Source organism: Leuresthes tenuis, unplaced genomic scaffold (assembly GCF_036924035.1).
Source record: "Leuresthes tenuis unplaced genomic scaffold, fLeuTen1.0.hap1 SCAF_22, whole genome shotgun sequence".
Taxonomy (NCBI): Eukaryota; Metazoa; Chordata; class Actinopteri; order Atheriniformes; family Atherinopsidae; genus Leuresthes; species Leuresthes tenuis.
The window spans coordinates 19,586,721-19,600,396 of record NW_027325376.1 but is presented as its reverse complement, the minus strand read 5'-3'; the positions used below and the strand labels follow the sequence as shown (position 1 = coordinate 19,600,396).

The 13,676-nt window shown below is 40.2% G+C and overlaps 1 protein-coding gene across 2 annotated transcripts in view; it reads left to right on the top strand.

Moving 5' to 3' along the window:
* dock11 (dedicator of cytokinesis 11) overlaps positions 1-13,676 on the top strand; it is a 62,680-nt gene that overhangs the window by 24,312 nt on the left and 24,692 nt on the right. Inside the window, exons 17-31 of one of the 2 annotated variants that reach the window (XM_072375827.1) lie at positions 74-258; positions 427-492; positions 5,226-5,318; positions 6,711-6,834; positions 6,969-7,081; positions 7,353-7,436; positions 7,562-7,651; positions 9,379-9,500; positions 9,621-9,690; positions 9,769-9,894; positions 10,187-10,258; positions 10,724-10,870; positions 11,076-11,159; positions 11,710-11,821; positions 12,175-12,213. In XM_072375827.1, coding sequence (XP_072231928.1) covers positions 74-258; positions 427-492; positions 5,226-5,318; positions 6,711-6,834; positions 6,969-7,081; positions 7,353-7,436; positions 7,562-7,651; positions 9,379-9,500; positions 9,621-9,690; positions 9,769-9,894; positions 10,187-10,258; positions 10,724-10,870; positions 11,076-11,159; positions 11,710-11,821; positions 12,175-12,213 — 1,527 coding nt within the window. The remainder of the gene's footprint in view (positions 1-73; positions 259-426; positions 493-5,225; positions 5,319-6,710; positions 6,835-6,968; positions 7,082-7,352; positions 7,437-7,561; positions 7,652-9,378; positions 9,501-9,620; positions 9,691-9,768; positions 9,895-10,186; positions 10,259-10,723; positions 10,871-11,075; positions 11,160-11,709; positions 11,822-12,174; positions 12,214-13,676) is intronic. The other variant, XM_072375828.1, reaches the window with a different exon arrangement.

Genomic DNA, 13,676 nt, shown 5'->3' with positions numbered 1-13,676 from the left:
CCGGTGGCACAAGATACAGGAAAGCAGCATCTGAGGTGTGCTTCTCTAACCTGATATGTGTTCTGTGCTACAGATACAGTGACATCCTCTTACATTCCTGTCAAACCCTTCGAGGACGGCTGTGAGCGGGTGTCGGTGGAAATCGAGGAGTTCCTCCCAGAGGAAGCCAAGTACAACTACCCCTTCACTACCTACAAGAACCAACTCTACATCTACCCCTTACAGCTCAAATACGACAACCAGAAGACCTTCACTAAGGTGTGAGGCTGGGTAGAACCATGTGATTGATGATGGCTATAGACTGTAACAGTCTTTCAGTGCTGATTGGTTAATGTTTTATTGCTGCCTAAAGCACATGTGACAGACTGGACTCAGAGGTTCTCACTGATGATTTGTATGACTGATGTAATGTTTCCTCAACATTAGGCTAGAAACATTGCAGTCTGCATGCAGTTCAGAGATTCAGATGAGGAGGGAGCAGCCCCTTTAAAGGTGAGTTGGATGTACTGTTTATACAGATTATGTATAACATGTTAGCTGTTGTATGTTTTTAAATCCATGCAGTTCAAGGCAGGACTGCTGCTCCTTTACTGTGAATTATTATAGTCCATGAAAATAGCCAGAGAGTAGAATAGAGACACAGGGGGAATGGAGATACTGGTGCATTAGTGAAAACACACAGCAGGCTATTCTCAGTTCAGCGTTCCTGAGAAAAGGCAAACACAGGCTACATAAAAGGAGTCTCCGCCTCACAGCATTACTTATAGGTTTCTGTGCAACGTTCATCACAGAGGTGAGAGGAGTTTACCCCTGTTTGTTTGGCAGAGCCAAGAAATGAAAAGGCTCAGTATGGTTCAGTATTCTAAGGGGAACACAGCCCTATGTCAGGTGCAGAAGAAGACAGCAATCCAGAGTATCACTCACTGTCCCAGACCAAGCAAGCTGTTGTTAGTGTCTTGGTCAATAATTTTACAGTAGGTTTTATTTCTGTTAAATGCAGCATAACTTGTTGTTTATGTTTATGTTTATGTATTTAGCAGACGCTTTTATCCAAAGCGACTTACAAATCAAGATATAACAAGCTATACAAAAAGCTAACAATAAATTACATAGAAGAAACCCTCTAGTCCGACTCTGTCAGAGGTGACAGAGTAGAGATAGGGTGCAGGCATAGAAGGAAGTGCAGAAAGATAAAGTGCAAAGATAGAGGGGGTAGGGAAGTACAAGGTAAGTGCTAGGATAGGAGGTGCTCTCTGAAGAGCTGGGTTTTCAAGACCTTCTTGAAGATAGACAGGGACGCCCCGGTTCTGGTAGCGCTCGGTAGGTCATTCCACCATCGTGGGACGACACATGAAAAGAGTTTGGATTGTCTTAGGCGTGGTGTAGGCACTGCTAGACGACAATCCTGGGACGAACGGAGGGACCGAGTTGTGACATAAGCCTTTGCAAGAGCATTCAAGTAGATGGGAGCCGTTCCATTAAGCACTTTGTAGACTAACATCAGTGACTTGAATTTGATGCGGGCGGCTAAGGGTAGCCAGTGGAGTTCAATGAACAGAGGGGTGACGTGTGTTCTTTTAGGCTGACCGAAGACCAGACGCGCCGCCGCGTTCTGGACCATCTGCAGAGGTTTCACAGCACAGGCTGGGAGACCAGTCAGGAGAGCATTGCAGTAGTCAAGGCGGGAGATGACCATGGCCTGCACCAGGAGTTGGGTGGCATGTTGGGTTAGGTATGGTTTGATCTTTCTTATGTTTAGTAATGCAAAGCGGCATGAACGAGCAACCGAGGCAATGTGATCTTTGAAGGTTAGTTGGTCATCAATCAGGACACCCAAGTTTCTAGCAACCTTTGATGGAGCAAGAGATAGGGATTCAGTTTGGATGCAGATGCTGTGTTGTATGGTTGGTTTGGCTGGGAAGACCAGCAGTTCAGTTTTTGGGAGGTTAAGTTGGAGGTGATGGGCTTCCATCCATGTTGATATTTCAGAGAGACAGTCTGAGATTCTTGCTGAGACCGTGTGGTCGTCAGGTGGGAATGACAGATAGAGCTGGGTATCATCAGCATAACATTGGTATGAGAAGCCATGTGATCGGATGATCTGTCCTAATGAGTTGGTGTATATGGCAACGAGAAGAGGTCCCAGTACTGAACCTTGGGGGACCCCTGTGGCGAGGTGGTGCGCTGCAGAAGTGTGACCAAGCCAGGATACTTTGAAAGACCGACCAGTGAGGTATGATTCAAACCAGGAGTGTGCTCTCCCTGTGATGCCCATGCTAGAGAGTATGGACAAAAGGATACTGTGGTTGACAGTGTCAAATCCAGCTGATAAGTCAAGCAGGATAAGTACAGAGGACTTAGCTGTCGCTCTGGCTTCTTTTAATGTTTCTGTCACAGCTAACAGAGCTGTTTCGGTGGAGAGAGAGCCGTTTCGGTTGTTGTGAACATTCTTACTCATTGAGCCCAGTGAGGCAAACATTTCCACCAAGCTGCTCATATTGTCAAACAAGGAGAGTAGGAACGCACAATCGATGTCAAAAACTAGGTTGTTTCTAGTTGAAATAATGTCAGCTTACATTTTCTAAAAGTCTGAATCAAAACTCTAATCTGTGAAGTAGCTTTTCATGTTTGAGTTAGTTCATAATTGAGTCAGCAAGAATTTTTAAACAATAGGACATTTTTTATTAAGGAAGTTCACTACCACCTGGTCACTTCTATTTGCAGTTTTTCCCTGTGGTTGTATGCGCAGCCAGTAATGTTTGAAAGCGAGAAACTGTGTGAAAGAAAGGAGCTGGTGGTAGACTTTTTCACTGATGAGTTGTTGTAAGAGTTCTCATCTTGAAACAATTGCTGATCAGATACTGTAGAATCTGAATGATATCACTAGAGCTGTGAAGTTGAAACATTAACAATTAAATATTTCTCTTGAAATTGCAATCTTTTTCCAGATATGAGGAGAATTAAGCAGAACATTCATGTTCTTAAACTAAAATATATAGAAACAGAGATGACATAAAGTTATCGATTTTCACGAGTGAAGAAGATTTTGAATATTTGCTGAAAGTCTGTTTAAAATAAATGGGACCATTTACATTATGTATTAATTAATAACCAGTTGTACAGCAGCGGCAGGACCTCAGAGGGGACATTTTTCTGGAAATATCACAACTACGAGTTGTAAAAATATGAAACGTTGATGCTTTATCTTCGACAAAATCAGAAAAACTAACAAAGAGAATGAAACGCCTTTAGAAATAAAAGTGTTTTGCATTCAGAGAGAATGCTGAGGGAAGTTACACAGTTGGTTGACTCAGGTGTACCTTACATAAAAAAAAAAGCTGATGCAAATGCTTAGCTTGCACTTTCTTCTCAACAGAGGCTGGATACTGCTCTATATATCTCAGAGATATAAAATATTACAGTGAGAAGCTGTGGAATGTCCGAGGAAAAACTTCATTAATGACAGAGGCCTCAAACAGAACAAACTTTTCTTTTTACTGCTTCTTACAAAGTGGAGGACATAGTGTAGCTGACTTCCCAGAGAATTTAGAATCTTATAGAAACTGGTTATTATAGCTGGCCACAGGGGATAATGAATGGTCACACTTTTTCTCCTTTTCTGTCTGGCCACACATGTCAGATATTTGTGGTTGGAAATAGTCGTCAAAGCGCCACAAATTGTTTTTTTGTTTTTTTTTTCACTTTTCCAGAGCCAGCGAGCAACTCAGAAATACTTTGACTTTTACCGCCAAAACATTCATGCTTGATATTCTTGATTCAGACAGATCAACAAGCGGTCATGCGTACAGTATCTCAACTGCGGCGCTCACACAGACATAATTCAGACGCTGTCTGGAATGGTGCCTAAAGTACACTGAGGCAAAAAGTTGTTTACAAACGGTGTGCATTCGCCAGCAGCACACCTCAGAGGAGATTTTATCAGAGGTAGCAGAAGCTTAGAAAGGTTGTGGGTTTTAAATAAGACATAAATCCGACTGAGAGGAAATTAATTTGAGGCTTTTGGGAACAGGAATCTAAAAGAGGTTGATGGAATATTCCAGGAGCTGGGAATTAAAGATACAATCCTTCCTGCTGCCTCCAGACGGTTAGATTTGTCATAATTGTCTTTTTTTAACTTAAACCCAAATCAGCTTTTATTTATTTAAAGCTCTGCTGGAATTGTGCTTTTAAGGCAGAGAGATAACTAGTTGTATCACTTGACATCAATAAGAAAGGCTTGGCTTTGAGTTCTTTGCGGTACAGTACATGCACTGACAGGAAGGCCTCTGTGAGGAATAAGATCCGAGGCAGCCCCTGCCAACCACATATCAGCCCTCATCCTGAGTCAGGTAATCAGGACTCCCATCAGCCTGATGCTGCAATGAGAGCCTCTTAATGTTTTTCTTTTTTTTTGTGATGGTATGCAAACAATGCTCTGTCTGTAGGGCTGCACCTTTTGAGCAACAACAGCAGAACTTGGATGAAATCTGTGTACCTCCTATCCTTCCTTTCTTCTCCACCTCAAGCTTGTTGGACTCTGAACTCCCATCGAGCCCACTTCATCTTCCAGGCTCCTCTCTGATCCAGTTTCTGATCCACCCTCCTATCAGCGCCATTTTCAATGAGTTGGCTCCACAGCCTCGTCCTTCCTCTAGCCAGAACTGCTCGTTATTGCTCATTAGGGCTGACTGCATTTGTTAGCATCCTCATTACAGTATTGCAGCATCAGAACAGGTCTGAATACTTCTTTGTCACTTCTCGTTTGTCACGGTCTGTGACTAATGATCCTGCTGAAAAGATTTATTTTTTCCCACGGAACTTTCTCTTATATTTGCCCCTGTGCAGATGCAAAACAGATCATTGAATTTTCAGATTATTATGAGGGGACATTTGTAAAATATATCTGTGGATGGCTGAAATCTGCAATTTAGAGAAAAAAAATTAGAAAAAAACCCCATAAACAGTCCAACAGAGAAGCGAGGACTCAGCTGCTTTGTTAATGTAGGTGTGTAAGGATTGGGGACCTTTGTAATAACTTTGTTATGATAGAGCATCTGTTTAGTAAGACACTGTAATTCTTGTAGTTCTGCTCTTTACCTGACTTGGTTTCTGCTTAAAAGAAGCATAAGTTGCATACAGGCATGCAAACACTCATCTTTTCTCATTTTTCTCAGCATCAAACAACCAGAGTTTAATGACTGATGATGTGCTTGCTCACCTTTCAGTGCATCTACGGCAAGCCAGGAGACTCACTCTTCACCAGCAGCACCTATGCGGCCGTCCTGCACCACAACCAGAGTCCAGAGTTTTATGATGAGGTCAGATGACATCCTCTTTACCATTAATTCCATAACCTATGCTGTAGAGTCCAAGGGTTTTACAGGAATGTGACAGTTCCATCTTATGATTAGACTCTTTCACATAAACAGAGAGAGCATGAAGTTACAGATAAGGAAACAAGCTGGTTAAGTACGTTATTGTTATTCTCAAACACTTTGGATTTTTTCTTAACTAGCAGTTTTTGTGGTCATTACTAGAATACTTCAGCAGTACTGAGATAATCCTATGAATCTGCCTGAGAATAGGGACGTGATCTCACACTCAACTGGTCAAACAGTCACAAATTCCACTGCACACACACATAAAGCCAGGAGCTTAACCAAAGAAGAACGGTAAGGATACTGTTAGAGAGGTAGGACAGAGGGGGTCCATATGGCCCGGGTATCAAACGGATTAGGATCTTAAGCACCCTCAAAGATGCCCTCATGCAGGCATGAACACAGACATTATCACTGGGTTTTACCTCTACCTGCCTCAGCTTCCTGTCACATTCTGATACATTTCTTCTTTAAAAAGAGACTACAGTCTTTGTCTTTTTCAATAATCACTCTTGTAAAGCATCTTAAACGTCACTTAGAGTGGGCTAGTAAGATAGACTGATTGTTAGTATTTTATCAAGACTTCTGACATTGTTTAAATATTACTACACCGATGGCCTTGTTAGATTGTCACAGCCTATAATAGATTTTGTTTGACTTTTGCTTAATAAAGCTGCTGAATGATTCAAGCTTACATGATAAAATGAGTCAGGATTTTCATTCATGGATTTCATAAGCAATTTGTTGGGTGCTGGGTCTGTATTTTGGCTTTCTTACATGCTCTTCTGTGGTCTCTTGTGAAAATCATCAAAGTGTCAGTGAGACATTTCCTTGCTGTTGCTGCCCTCTAGGCCTGGGTCGGTGTGATGCCGTTCAAGCACATCTATCCACAGGTCTAAATGTCCAGCAAAATAATAGCCTTTTCTGGTTAATATTTTAGTAAGCAATAATGCCACTGTGATGGACACACAGTTCTCCCAATTGGTAAAATATAGAGTTAGCATTCTTTGAATTATTTGTTTGTCAAATCTATGTCAAATTGAGCAACCTTTCATAACATTAACATAGCAATGCGACAGTATGTCCTGCTGTCTACATCCTGCCCTCCAAATGGCCTTTCAGTGGCTACAAATGCAGTCATTGTGCGTTCTGTTGCTCTAGTCTAATGTCAGCAACACAGGTAATGGCACTACAAAACCTAAAGGCAGGGCGCCATAGGGGTGTACTGACTGGGCTGCGATCCATGACTGGTATCAGAATGTTCCTAACCTGATGTCAGTATAGAATTTAAATGAGGTTTTGAAGAGTGACCTGTTCCACTGTGTCCCACAGGTTAAAATTGAGCTGCCGGTCCACATGCATGAGAAACACCACATCCTCTTCACCTTTTACCATATCAGCTGTGACTCGAGCACCAAGGCCAGCAGCAAGAAAAGAGATGGAGTGGAGTCGCTGGGTGAGTCAGACAGTGCTGCTTCTGCATGCTTCTACATGTGTTTTTTTGTTATCTTTTTTTTTTTTAAATTATTACAGCAAATCAGGATACATTTTTTAGTATTGCTTATATTTTGTTGTTTTGATCCCTTTCAGTGGGCTACTCGTGGATGCCATTGCATAAAGATGGGAAGATGCAGTCATCAGAGGTCCAGTTACCTGTAGCTGCGACACTGCCTGCTGGATATCTTTGTCAGGACAGCAAAAAGGTAGACCCATGTTGCCTTTGACCAAAACTCAAGAACTGATGTTATCCTTAAAGCCAATGGATAAAGTTATTTTTCTCTGTCACGTCCAGCATGTCCCAGAGAATCTTGAACTCTTAGCTTTTTGTGTCAAATTGCATCAGTATTAACAAAATAAACTCATGTTTGTCAGTTTTTGATATTAAAACTACCAGAATATAACCAAACAACCACTTATGAACTTGTGCTAATACAATACTAACTGTGTTTGTTCTTTTATGTCTTATTTGTACAGTCCCAACCAGATATTAAGTGGGTAGAAAATGCCAAAATGCTGTTCAAAGTGAGGAGTCGTGTAGCATCAACCATATATCCTCAGGTACACTTCCAATACTTTGTCCTTTCCACTCTCACATACAGTGATATAAAGTACACATGACAACAGCTGCAGTAGATCAGAGAGTGTTGCCTTGACACTGATGTTCCAGATGTTTCTTTCAACAGGATTTCCATCTCCACACATTCTTCCAGCACTGCCAGCAGATGAGGACAACATCAGAGGGCAACCCAGTTGAACTCATTAAATACCTGAAGGTGAGGTGCTGTAAGTCATTAGCAAGAAGCGGTCAATTTGCAGATGTCGATCCCTTACAGACTCTATTACCCAATCAGCAGCTCCACTTATCACACTGATTTATCATTTATCATGACATAAACGGACCACTCATCTACCCGGCAGCATGCAGTTTTAGTAGAACTTTTAGGTATTTCACAGGAATTCATCTTTTATACAACCATTCTAATTGTGACAAAGCTTCAAAGTTCTTTTCATTGTTAAAACAACATGAGACTGTTAAAAGATTACAATTACGCAAAAAAAAAGGTCAAGACAGAATTAAAGGAATAAAAATGTAATGAGATATCCAAGAATTATATGACATGAAAAACAATAACAGAAAGACATGCTGGTAGTCAAATTTGGTGCCCACATTAATAGTTTGTCATGGTTTTGGTCAGCTGTGGGCCCTGACTGTTAAAGTCTTATTACCTTTAGTCTTGAGTCAGCACTCGATCTGAGGATATGAGGCTGTGTTCCAGTACATAGCAAAGCAGTAATTTATCTCTGTAGCTTTGGCTGAGTACATGGCATTTCAGGGTTTTGACCGATTCCACAGTTAGAACATATCACAATAAGGTACTGTACAACCCCAAATGAAAGAAAATTGAGATGATGTAATAAATGCATTAAACAACGCAGTAATTCTTACGTTTTATTTCAAATTTTATTTATATGCAGACTGCATAAACCCAAGATGTTTCATGTTTTTTCTGCTTGTCTATATTTCATTTGTTAGGATGTAGAAATTTCTGCTTTTCAGGCCTGCAACATGGTCAGTTGAGGGCTAGTAATTCGATTTTAAACAAAAATAAAAGAGAAAAAAAACTTTTTTTGTCTATTAAATGTATGGCATTTTCTTTGCAAACCTCCTGCAAACAGAAGCCTCATATTAACTTTGTTGTGACAGAACCTTCTCTGGGCTCAGAAGCATCTGGGATACACCATCGCATAGTGGAAATATGTTTGCAGTCAGTACTCAAGATCCTTTTTTTCGAAGAACTGGTGTGCTCTAAAACAAAGACGAAAAGGAGCACACAGAATGTTATCCTCAACATGTCAAAGCCAGGCTCTCTGATGGTCTGGGGTTGTATCAGTGCTGTTGCTAAAGTTTATTTGAACTTTCGTGATGGCAGCATTAATGCAGAAAAGTTCACTGAGGAACAAGAGGTTACAGAAAATAGCAACAGTGTATTCACAAAGCACTGTGTACTAAGGTGCTGCACACCTTAAGATGTGTCCGATACTTCGGCCCCAACTTTTCTTGGAATGTGCTGAAATGTTTATTAACAAATTAAGTCGTATTCACAAGGCAAATTAAATTTATTGGGTTCATACCATCTGCAAAGAAATAAAACTCAAAATGTCTCTGCGTTTTCTTTCTTTTTTTCTTGGGTTTCTGTGTAATTCTAACATTTCCTTTCTCATTGGGTTGTAGTGTACATCCATTTAAAGTTTCCCCAGCTATGTATTAAAGTTTTAGAATATATTTATTTTATTGTTTTAGTAGATGATTAAATGAGGAAGGTTTTTTTTTTTTCTGCAAGGTGAATTTTCTTAGAGCACATTAACTTTTTACAAATGAGGATGTAACAAGCTTTGTTCTAAAGTCTCAAAAACCTTTTCCACCATTCAGCCACAACATTAAAACCACCACTTCTCACTGACTCCGAGTTATTATTCCCTGTCATCTTTTCTCCTACAGTGCCTGCATGCTGTGGAGACTCATGTCGTCATCACTTTCTTACCAACGGTGCTGATGCAGCTGTTTGAGGTGCTCTCAGCAGCCACCAAAGAAGCCCATGAGATTGCTGTCAACTCTCTGCGGTCAGTTCTTGTTTTAGTTTGTTTTAGATCTCTTGTTTATGAAGCTGCTTCAGTTATTAGTGTGAAACTGCTGATCAGTAGAGTTTACAGCTTGAAATTTCCATGCATCTGTACTTTCAGAGTGATCATACATATAGTCTCCAGATGTCAAGAGGAAGGGCTGGAAGCCTACCTGCGCTCTTTTGTTAAGGTAACTTACAAATGAATGCCAAAATTGTTCCATTTAAAGCACAGCATGAACATCAATTTGTGTTGTTTCTTCTTTTAGTACGTCTTTGTGACTAATATTCCTGCGTCAAGAAACTCTGCAACCACTCACGAGGTGCTGGCCATCGCAGTGACTGCCGTCCTCAAGCAAACTGCTGATTTCAACACCAGCAATAAGCTGCTCAAGGTATGTGCAGTGCTCTTTTTGTCCCTCTGTAAGACCAAAAAAAACGTTAGTTGTAATACCAACACTTAACAGCAAGTGGCAGACTGAACCATGATGACTAATATGCCAGTTGTCAGGTGAGAAATATTTAAACATGCGGTTACTTGCCTCTGTTAGAATGTTATGACCTTTTTCTGAAATATTAATTTTTCAGCTTGTTACTTCTCTTTACAATTTCCTTGTTAAAGAATGCACAGTATGAACATTCCAGAGAAGTCAAACTCTTGATATATCTTGATATCCCTTTCCACAGTACTCATGGTTCTTCTTTGAAATCATGGCAAAATCCATGGCCCAGTATCTACAAGAGGACAACCGCATCAAGGTTGGTATTTACTGGTTTCTGTGGCACAATTCAGATGCAGCAACTTTTTATTATTAACGCATCATCACTACCTAAGGTTCAGATGTCCTTATCTGGTATGGACAAGTTTTCACTGTGTTGTATGTGAAGTTGCAAATCATGTCAGTACATTTAAACAAACCTCACACACACTTAAAGGAAAATAACAGAAGACTACTGGTGGGTCATTAATCTGTGTATACTCTGCATTGTGATGCCATGGGTCTGGATTTTATCCGTGTCCTAACCTACATTGCGCAGTAAGCGCAGACATGGCTGCTATTAAGAGGAGGGTTAGCTCTTATCTTTTTAAGGAAAACAAACATCCTCAAGTTTATCTACATAAGCATGATCTGTCTTCATAATGTTCATATTGTTTGAAGTTTCCCCTTTTTAATGTTAAAAGTTATGTATCAACGCATGTTGGACCTGTCTGTCTCTCTTTAGATGCCGCGAGCCCAGCGTTTCCCTGAAAGCTTTCACCAGGCACTCCAGTCTCTGGTGCTGTCCATTATGCCACACATCACCATCCGCCACATGGAAATCCCTGAAGAGGCCCGATGCATCAACTTCAGCCTGGCAAATTTCATCAAGGTCTGAGCCCCACATGCAAAACTATGAAATTGATTTCATTATATGTGAGGCTCTTAGCGTTTTCTTTTCATTTTCTATATGAACCCCAGCTAGAATCTCACTCTACTTTTCTGGCAACCTTTTTTGTAACGTTCAGTCTGCTTTGAGATCCAAAGGGTCTGAAATGTGTATGACTTGTCAAGGACCAAACATTTTCTCTCCTCAGAGATGCCTGACCTTCATGAACAGGGGCTTTGCATTTGGCCTGGTCAACCACTACATGTGTCATTTCAGCCTCAAAGATCCAAAGGTATGAGTCTGACGGAGCAGGGGCAACTCACACCTTCACACTCAGTTGGAGAGCATGTGAATGAGTTCAAGTCCACAACAGTAAACTTGTTTTTGTTCTAAAGCTACAATTCAACATTTGATTTAAACAGAGAATTCTATTTTTAGAACAACCTTTTCCTTTCAACAGACCAAAACATTTCAATTTGACAAAGACCCAAAGAAAATGAGAAGAGTTTTAGAGTTTTAGTTTTACCCTTTTTCTTCTGTGATTTTTTAATAACGCAGCACCCAGATGATTTGTTTATAACGATACCCTTTCCTTCCTTGATTCCTGGGACACATTACTAGTTGTTACTTGAAAGACAAACTTGTGTGTTTAATCAGCTAAGATGAACTGTTTCTCCTGCTCTGTCTTTTGAAGCAGCATATTTGACTAACAAATTCAAACAACACCAGACACACAAAGCTGTCCCGGTTCTGTTTAAACTATTGTATTTATTCTGTAAGGTGGCAGAAATCTGCATACATGTCTGCTGACACAATTCTGTGTGCTCATGTGTTCGTCCCAGGTGCTGAGTGAAATTAAGTTTGAGTTCCTGATGACGCTGTGTAACCACGAACACTTCATCCCTCTTAACCTGCCCATGGCCTTTGGGCGTACCAAGCTGCAAAGGGTACAAGGTGAGAGCCAGGGTCATATCAGGAGTCCTAATCCTCCCTTCCACACACATATCCACTGACTAGCTCTCACGCAGCTACATGCCCTGATCTTGTTTTGACTTGCAGCACATTGATGCCATCTTTCAAGCTGCCTGATTGTTCAGTCCCTGCATACATGAGTGACACTTCACTCCCAACTGCCATTAGTCAGATCTCCTACACACATTTACCCAGCACTTATTGACACAAGTTTTTACACAACCACAATTGAAAAGCTGCATGGATTGTTTACAGTTTACCCCAAAGTTCTTTATTTTTACTCCCCGCTCTCTGTTTTTTTGTTTTGTTTTTGTTTGTGTTTTGCTTGTGGTCAGATTTTATTCCATATGCGACGGAGCTTTTTGGCCCTGTAGGTAGGTGATGCTCAACGCTCCATAATACACACCACGTTTGCTGCCGTGTGCAAACACTCTGCTCATGACTGCTCTTATTCTGAACGACATTAACCCGCTCAGCCGCCGTCAGCACCTTCCTCACAGGGCTGTCATTCCCTCCCACTCACCCTCAACAATGCTCATGCCTGTAGGCTTCTGCTTCATGTGCCTGCTGGGGTCTGGGCCTGTGTGTTGGAGTGGAAAGGAGCTTGGCTGTTATGAGAATCAACCGATCCTCTTTTCTTAATGCTTTATTGACTTGACACAACAGAGAAAAACATCTCTCTTATAGCTGCGGTTGTCTCTCTTGCTGGGTCCTATCTCTGCTTATTGGTTTCTCTCTGCCTCTGACACTGGAGAAGATAATTGCTGATGGTCTCTTAGTTACCAAGCTTTGTCCGTTTCAATATTAACACAGCTTCATTTTGAAACTGAAATTTCTGTTGAAACAGAACCTGTTTCTCTGATTCTTATTCTGTATTGCTCTTTTCTGAATATCAAGAATGAACAATTTTAGAATTGTCCGAATGATATTTAGGCTGCGTGTAATGAATTATTTTAATTTCTCTCATTATCATGAGTGCATTTTGTGGTTTTTGTTAATTCTGTGATTCTGTTGCATATCAGTTTGCAGTCTTGCACTTTGAATGACTGAACTCGTTACAATTTGCATCTGTATTAAATTACAACAATCCAACAGTTTTGTAAAAGTATTTAGTAAATATTATTGATTTGTTTAAGATTACTTTATTTCTTTTGTTGCATGTTTGATACTTTCAGTTATGGAGGACTGAAACTACCAAAATCCAGTCAATCTAGATTAATAAATGCTACAAAAATAAAGTAAAAATGTAACTATGCATGAAATAATGTAGAAGGTTTGACACAAATTGACAGTCTATCCATTTTCTATAGCAACTTAATCCAATTTAGGGTCATGGGGACACTGGAGACTTTCCCAGCTGCCAGTGGTCAAGACATCCTGGACAGGTCCCCAGTCAGTCATATGGCCAACACAGAGACAAACGAGACACACAACCACACATGCTCACTCTCACTACAAATAGTGTGTTCATTTAATTATACAGAAAGTGAAAAGGGAGTCCTAAATGAGAACGCTTGTAAAAATTACAAGAGAGAGAAAATGTAAAGATAAAGTAATGAGTAAAAATACTTTTTTTATATTATTCAGTTGAAAAATATTGTCAAATGAAAAAAAGAAGAAAAAAATAGATGGTAAATGCAAAAAATTATAGTGTAAAGATAAAAAAATAAAAAAAATGAGAAATAAATTAATAAATATGTTATTAACTAACACAAAGTTGATCATTAAAGCAGAATTATCCATTCATGTCACATTTCAAACATGTCTGATTTTGTCAGTTTCAGTCCACTGTACTTAAAGTGTAACCTTTGTTTAAAAAGGTGCTTTTTGAGAAAAT